This window comes from Lemur catta, chromosome 2, assembly GCF_020740605.2.
Source record: "Lemur catta isolate mLemCat1 chromosome 2, mLemCat1.pri, whole genome shotgun sequence".
Taxonomy (NCBI): Eukaryota; Metazoa; Chordata; class Mammalia; order Primates; family Lemuridae; genus Lemur; species Lemur catta.
The window spans coordinates 41,924,531-41,932,360 of NC_059129.1; the positions used below are offsets into that span (position 1 = coordinate 41,924,531).

The window sequence follows — 7,830 nt, forward strand, 5'->3', positions numbered from 1 at the left end:
TCCCTGTAGACCCACACACCTGGCTGGGACTTTCCACACACCCCTGCTCCCCTCACCCAGCTTCCTGTTTACCCAGAGCCGGGGTGGGGCAGCTGGATGCCTGGGTTCTCTGAACTGGGGAAGGAGTTGGGGTAGAGAAACAGGCTGTCAGGGTAGAACTTCAGGGAGCCTTAGAGATCTGGCTCAGCAGGGAGGGAAACTGAGGCCCAGGGAGGGAAGGTAGCTTGCAGAAAACCAGGCAGCAAGGCTGTAGTGAGAGCACAGACCTCCAGGTTTCCAATGTGGTCTGCATTTTTCTACGCCCCAGAGGTAGGTCTTGGAGGGAGAGCTGGTCCACATCTCAGAGGTCAAGGGCTGGAGTGAGAGGACAAGGACTGGGATCTTGAGGAATGGATGGCTGGGTCCCTGAGGAGAACCGGTCCCCACCTCTTCCCACTCCTTGCAGGCCTCCAGCCCCCTGTGCAAGGTGAGAAAGGCAGAATTCAGCCTCAGCCTCACCACTGACTGCGGCTCACTGAGGCGGGATGGAAATGGAGCCTCCCTCCCTTGCCACTAAGAGTGAAGACGGGAGGATGAGGCACAACCCACCCTCGAGAGGAGCTTCGCAGCCTGGAATAGGCCCCACCCCTTAGTGGGTGCTTACAAACCGTTTAGGAATAAGTGGAAGAAAGGACAGATGAGTGCAAGAGCAACCAAAGCCGCAGGGACCAAATGAACGGTAGAAGTGGGCAGCACAGGAGGAGCTGAGGGAAGAAAGACCAGGTCTAAGGAAGTTGGAGGTGACCCTGGTGATCTCCCCTTCTTGATGGCATCTCTGTGTGTCTCATGATGATAATTATAATACTTAGCATGCACATGCCACTGATCTACACACTTTAATAATTCTTCTAATCCTAGCAAAAATCCTAAGAGGAAACTGAGGCACAGAGAGGTTAAGAAACTTGTGGCGATCACAAGCAAGTGGCAGAGCCAGGATTTGAACCCAGGCACTCTGGCTCCAGAGCCTTGATGACAAAGCAATTTTAAAACCGAGTACTGACTTGACATTTGTGCATTTTACTGTATGTAAATTTTGCCTTCCTCTGGCCGACAGAGAAATGGGGAAACAAATCCTGAACTTCAGTCAATAAGCTTCTGAAGGGTTTAGATTCGAAACGTACTGATGTTTGCACTTGGAAAGATATTACAAAATGAGATGAATTGATAGATATGTGATAAAGCAAATAAAAATGTTAATTGTAGAATCTAGGTGGCAGGAGTATGTTCACTGTACAAGTCTTTCTTTCAATTTCTCCCTATGTTTGAACTTTTTAATAATAAAATGTAAAAACAAAACAAAAAAACCCCTAACTGTTGTTTTATTGTTCTGCATGGGAAACACTGAGGATGAGGGGTGGGGAGGAAGTAGCAGAAAGTTCCTGAATTTGGAGAGGGAAATGCAAATGAATATGCACTCAGGCACCGGATCTCCTCACCCCATGCCTGCGCATGAGCTCCCCGGTCTTCACCCTCCTCAAGGACTGGGTGTGCAATCCTCCAGCACCCATCTCCCTCTCCAACCAGTGCCACTAAGAGGCCTTCACCCAGGTCTCAGTCCAGAGGGTCTCAGACCACTGCCTTCACTTGCTTCTGTGCTGCCTCCTATAGGAAGTGTACCTGGATTGCCAACTCCTCCTTTCCCAACACCAACTTGTCACCAACTTTCTGCCCTAGATCTACGGGCAGTGCCCATGTAAATCTAGTCTGGCTGCCACTGACTCTCTTGTTTGTTAATCAGCCAGCCAAGCATCCTGCTGCACACAGCTGCAGAACTCCAGGCAAGTCACCCCAAATGCACCAGAGCTCCCAGGCTGATGCGGGAGCCAGGGAATGTATGTCACACACATACACTGAGATCAGGAGCTCTCAGCAGATGCGGTGTGAGGGGTAATAGAAAAAAGTTTATCAGGGAAGGCACCTGGAGGAGGTGAACATTCGCTGACTACTGGCAGGATCAAGAGGATGGCTGGAAGGCCGGGCGCGGCAGCTCCTCCCTAGGACTCTGGGAGGCCGAGGCAGGAGGATGGCTTGAGAACAGGAGTTCAAGACCAGCCTGAGCAAGAACGAGACACCATGTCTACTAAAAACAGAAAAATTAGCCAGATATGGTGGCGCACGCCTGTAGTCCCAGCTACTCGGGAGGCTGAGGCAGGAGGATCACTTGAGCCCAGGAGTTTGAGGTTGCTGTGAGCTAGGCTGATGCCACGGCACTCTAGCCTGGGCAACAGAGCAAGACTCTGTCTCAAAAAAAAAGGAGGCTGGCTGGAGCTGAGGGGGATGACAGCCCCTGTTATAGTCCCAGGAGCCTGAAAGGAAACATTTTGTAACCCTAACCCTCAAGCCGAACTTCCTCTCCCACCAATGCTGGGGAGAAGTTAAAGCCAGGGGAGGGGCAGGAATGTCTGAGGTGGCAACACTTCTCTCCAGACAGGCAGCTCTGGCCAGTCTGGAGTCTGTCCACCCTGCAGGCCACAGGCTCTGGGTAAGCTGGGAGTGGGCAGGGGCGCTGGTGTGGGGGGACACCATGCAGGGAAGGGCAGTCACACCCTAGAGTGAGGTGAGGCTAAGACGAAGGGAGAGAGAGTATGGGTTTGAGGTTCTCTGCGCCATAGAGGAATCCTCTGTCCAGCCTTTGGGTAGGTGCTCCCCAAAGAAATTGAAAACAATCCACTTCTGATTGCACAGCCCTTACGGCCACTTCAGCTCTCTCCTCCCTCTGGGATCCTGCCCCCCACCCCTGGCATTCCTCTTAAACCCTGAGGACCTCAGTTTCCAGACCGTACTCAATGTATCTGGCTCTCGGGCAAAGTCAGCAGCCCCCCTCCTTGCCCTCAAACAGGAACCAGTGGTTGGAGGACAGGAAGTCCCTGAGGGGAAGTTATGGGGCCCCAGACCATCCTCCATGCCCCACTTCAGCCCCAGCACCATCTGCCTGTGGGAAGCAGGTCCTCACGCCAGCCCAGTGGGCTCCACTCTCTGGGGCTGAGGGAGTGGCCCAACCGCCGGACACCCGAAACCACCTTCCTTATTTTTCCCCTGCGTCCACACCCACCCAGACCCAGCTCCTTCCTCCCCCTCCATCAGCCCCTCACCAGCACCCACCCAGTGCTGGAGGTGCCCCCCAAGCCACCTGGTCAGCCCAGGGCGGAGGGAAGGGGGTGGGCTCTGGAGCTGGACAGAACTGGCCTTGAACCCAGCTCCAGCCTTCTGGGATGGATGGCCTAGTAAAGTCCAGGCTTGAGTCTTGGGTCCTCACCTGGGCAGTGGGCACCAAAACATCCTACATTGTCGTGGGGACTAGCGGTGACCAATGGAAAGTGCCCAGCTCAGGGTTGCCACATAGGTGAGGCTCCTCAGCCCAGGAGATGGCAACAGAGGGCCCCTCGCTTTACAGATAAGGAACTGGAGGCACGTGACTAGCCCCCGGCCATTTAGCCAAAAAGAGCAGGGCCTAGGGTTCCTGACCTCCAGGCCAGTCCTTGCTCCCGACCTGATGTCAGCTGGTAAGGACGAGAGTGAGTAAGGGCCCCTCGCTTCTGCACAGGCGGCTGGTGCTCAGGGAGCAACGGGTGCGCAGCGGCCTGCGCGCTTCGTGACCGGGAGTCAGGGCCTCGGGCAGCCGGTGCAGGAGGGGCAGGGACTTCTCGGGAGGCCCAGAAACAGCAGGGCTTGTGGCGGGAGGCCTCTGAGGGGTGAGCGGTCTCAGACGTGAGGCGAGGAAGCTGATGAGGGAGACACCTGTGGCGGGTCTGGGGTGAAGAGGCTCTGGGAGTATATTTTCCTGCCTCTGAACGTGTTGGACAGGGGATGGGAGAAACCCGCTCCAACCAGCGGCTGGCTGGGCTGGGAGGGAGAGAGACGTGGCCCTCTGCCCCACAGAGTGTTGCCACTACCTCTACGGGGGCTTGGGGCTGGGGGCGCTCCTGCTGCTGGTCGCCGTCCTCCTGTGCACCTGCCTGTGCCGGCTCCATCGCAGAGGTGAGCCCCGCACCCCTCGTGCCCCCCAGCAGGGCCCCTCGGCACCACCCCTTTCCTGCTGCCTCCCCGTGGGTCCTGACAGGCCCTGGGCGAGGAAGAAGGGGGAGTCGGGTGGGAGAGGAGAGAGGCCAGGGCTCTGGCCGTGGGAAGCGGGGAAGTGGCAGGGGCGGCCCAGGGTGGGAGCCGCACAGAGCCCGCGGTGCTAAACTGCTGCTTTTCTTCCAGTGAAGAGGCTGGAGAGGAGCTGGGTGAGTCTGGGGGCAGGGAAGGGGAGGGCAAGAGAGGGCCAGAGGGTGGCGGGGACAGGCCCACTGAGAGCCGGGGGAGAGGCTGGGGCCAGGGGACAAGGAGAGAAAAGGCCAGAGCATGAGAAAGGCAGAGAATTAAGGGCGAGAAAGAGAGACGTGGAGAAAAGGAGAGAGAGAAGCCGAGAGAAAAGGTAGGAGAGAGGAGATAAGAGTGAGAGACAAAGAGCAAGAGCAATGAGAGAAAGGAACAGGGGGCCCAGGCCGGTGGGGGGCAGAAGGGGGGAGAGGCAGGGAGGTACCAAAGACGGGAGGCGGGGGCAGAACTGCAGGGAGGGATGGGGGTGGCTCCTCTCATGGCCCCTCTGGCCCGGCCCAGGCCCAGCTCTCGGAGCAGGAGCTCCACTATGCATCTCTGCAGAGGCTGCCAGTGCCCAGCAGCGCGGGACCCGACCTCCGGGGTAGAGACGAGGAAGGCACCAAGGCGGACCCCAGTGCCGACTATGCCTGCATTGCCAATAAAAAACCCACCTGAGCACCCCAGACACCTCCCTCGACCCAGGCAGGTGGTCAGGGTCATCCTGTTGTTCACCCAGTAAAGACTGTGGTCCCCCACCTCTGTGTGTCAGTCCTCTCAGTCCAGCTCGAGCCCCCATTCAAAATGACCATCATCAAAACTCACGTGGCTCCCCTCCCACCCACTCTGGGGTCAAGTAGAGATTTATGGGGTGAATAAGGCTGGAGCTTCTCCAAGGGCCAGAAAAGAGTATTTGTGGGCCTGGCAAGAAACGGCAGTCCACAAGTAGGAATAATCAGATCTGATAATCCCCATTTCTCAGGAGAATCGGGCTCAGCCTCCTGGGCCTGGGAAGCTCCCTCCTTGGAACACTGCAGGCCAGACTCAGTGGGAGGAGTTAAGAGCAGGGGACCCAGAGCCAGGCACACTGGACATCTGGAGAACGGAGAAGGAAGTCCAGCAGACTCATAAGGAAGAGTTAGTAGTGGCAAAGAGGGATTTATTGGGGTCTTTTGAAGAGGGCTGGGGATCACTGGTATCTGGAATGACTCCTCAGAGGCCGTCCAAGGAGTGGCAGTGTGTTCCCATGTGACAGTGGCCTGGTCAAAGAGAGAACAGGGGCCGCTCTGTGCCACCACCCCAAAGCTCTCCTTCTCTTCTTGGTCTCCATCCCCACTTCTCCAGCCCTCCTACTGCCCCTCCCAACCCATCCACCCTTGCCCCGGCTGCTGCACTCACATTTGCCCTGGTAGTAGAGGGTGCTGCCCATGGCCACAGACAGAAGGCTGAAGGCACAGAGTCCAGCCCGAAGGAGGAGGGCTGTGCCGGCGCCTAGCTGAGGAGGTCCTGCATGGGGGTGTTGGAGAGGAAGGGGCTTGCACAGGCTCAGGAGGGGCAGAGGGCAGGGGGCCTCAGGGGAGGATCCCTGACTCCCAGGGACATTGCCGAGGAGACATCGCCTCCCAGTGCCTCACCTTTCTCCACCACCAGCCGAGTCCCATTCCCTGTCCCGACTCCCAGGCCCAGCACCTCCACATTGCACACGTAGACACCAGCGTCATGACCTCGGGTGTCCCAGATGTACAGCTCAGCCTGGTGGTCACAGAGGAAGCGGGAAGAGGCAAGCGGGGCCAGGCGGCCCCTGAACTCTGGGGTCTCGTTCCTCACCTCCTTCCCTGGCGCCACCTTGTCTCGGAACCACGTGACAGAGCCAATGGCCAGTCTCCCTCGGCCAGCATTGAAGGAGCAGGGCAGGAAGGCGGGGGATCCTTCCTGAGTACGAATTTCAGGGGGCTGGGACACCCAGAGAGCACAGGATCCTGGGGGCAGAGAGGAAAGGAAAACCACCTCCCCAGTTACTCCAAAGGAAAAAGACAAGAGAGCTTGGAGCAGAATATCCCAGCTGTCTCCATGCACGGGTGCACAGGGACCAACACTGTGGGGCCTCGTCAAACCCTGTCCTCTTTGCCAATCTAATTTCTTAACATTGCTTATTGGATCATTTTTCAAATTCTTCCCCATACCAACTCTCACCCTCACCCTCTGCCATCATCCTCCAGCTGTGTCCACTACTAACTTGCCTAGCTGAAATTTAACCAGTCACAGTGAAGCTGAAGCTCTGTCATGAATGTGGCAGCCTAGTTAGCTAACATCACTAATTGTTTTATTCCAGGTATTGTTTTAGTGCCAACGGCATTCTATGGGAAGCCATTCTTGCTCTTGTTTTTTGTTGAAGAGCATGAACTTATCAAATCTCCAGTGAAGACATGGCTTTAATTGGTTGAGATTCCTATTTAACTCATCCATTTTGATGAATTAAACCAAATATTAAAATTCCTAATTAAATTCTCTACCTGGATAAATTCGCTAGTCATTCTATCTCAGTCATTCTCAAACCTGAGGGTGTATGGAAATTACCTGCAGTGCTTGTTAAGACAAATTCCTGGGCCCACCCCACAGGTTTGATTCGGTGGGTCTGGAGTGAGGCCTGAGAATTGCCCCAGGTTCCCAGGAATCCACATTTTGAGAACCTCTGTGTTTAGTTAATGAAAATGCCTCACAGTTAAGGTCACTCAGTCCATTAAAAACAGTTTCACTAAGAAATTTACCTTAGATGTAATTGGGTCTCTCAAACTCCTCATTACACTAAGGCTGTCCAGAAAACATCCAGCCATTGTTAATATAACGAGAACTGTTACATGGCTGGATACTTTCCGGGCAGCCTTTATATCTAGACCCTAGATAATAAGCCTCAGCGTTCAGCCCCCACCAACCCTGTGCCCTGAGGCATCTAGTCCAGCCTCCCCGATCTCCCTCCTGCCGGCCCCACACCCCTTGGGGTCCTGAGTGCCTGCCCTGTCACCTGGATAGGCCGTGATCAAGATGAGCAACAGCGTCCAGGCCATGTTGGAGGATGTCCCAGTTGACAAGGGGGACTTGAGCTGTAAGTCTGGGTGAAGAAGGAATGACCCACTACTTGTGGCCAGGCCTTTGGTCACCAGATGGGGGTGGGGAGCTTCCGGTGACACGTGGGACTCACACATCACTTGCCAAGGACCTCAACTGCCAGGGACCTGGAGCATCAAATGCATGCCTCCCTGAGGAGAGAGGATCTGCTGATGCAGATGTCTGGGTGTCTAGGGGGCAAAAGGGGCCAGCTTGTGGGCAAGTTGCCGAAGTGTGTGAGGCAGGGAGGGAAGGGGCCTGAGATGGCCGCTAACCCAACGGTGGGTGGGTGGAAGAGTGGGTGAGACCAGGATGTGGTTCCTTCCGAGGTTCGAGAAAACCAGCCCTTTACCCAGAGTAAGCTTCCAGGAGCCCTTCTGGGCCCAGAAGCTAACCTACTTCCCCCGCCCCATTGCCCACCAGTGCCCAGGCCCATGCTACCCCTTCCTTCCTGGAGTCTGACCCTCCCCCAGCAGACCCTCCAGGACTGCTCCAGAATTTCTGTAATGAGAGGATTAGGAGGAGGAAGCAGATTGATGGGAGCTGGGGTGGGGGTTACTACAGATTATGTCTGGAAGCTGTATTTGCTTAGCAATCACCCTGTTT

General features: G+C 55.8%; 2 protein-coding genes across 6 annotated transcripts; one reads left to right on the plus strand and one right to left on the minus strand.

Annotated features, from left to right (window-relative positions):
• Positions 1-2,402: 2,402 nt before the first annotated feature.
• Positions 2,403-4,877, plus strand: LST1 (leukocyte specific transcript 1). 5 transcript variants are annotated; one of them, XM_045541639.1, is made up of 5 exons: positions 2,403-2,521; positions 3,434-3,554; positions 3,919-4,017; positions 4,243-4,265; positions 4,642-4,877. In XM_045541639.1, the coding sequence occupies exons 1-5, from the start codon at positions 2,438-2,440 to the stop codon at positions 4,795-4,797; spliced, it is 483 nt and encodes a 160-aa protein (XP_045397595.1). In that variant the 5' UTR covers positions 2,403-2,437; the 3' UTR covers positions 4,798-4,877. The 5 variants fall into 5 exon arrangements, with proteins under 5 accessions (XP_045397595.1, XP_045397596.1, XP_045397597.1 ...); XM_045541640.1 differs by having other exon boundaries at positions 3,434-3,542; XM_045541641.1 differs by lacking the exon at positions 3,919-4,017.
• Positions 4,878-5,272: 395 nt separating this feature from the next.
• Positions 5,273-7,443, minus strand: NCR3 (natural cytotoxicity triggering receptor 3). The gene is made up of 4 exons (XM_045541638.1): positions 7,142-7,443; positions 5,754-6,098; positions 5,518-5,625; positions 5,273-5,378 (listed from the first exon to the last, which is right to left on the minus strand). The coding sequence occupies exons 1-4, from the start codon at positions 7,320-7,322 to the stop codon at positions 5,332-5,334; spliced, it is 681 nt and encodes a 226-aa protein (XP_045397594.1). The 5' UTR covers positions 7,323-7,443; the 3' UTR covers positions 5,273-5,331.
• Positions 7,444-7,830: the final 387 nt, after the last annotated feature.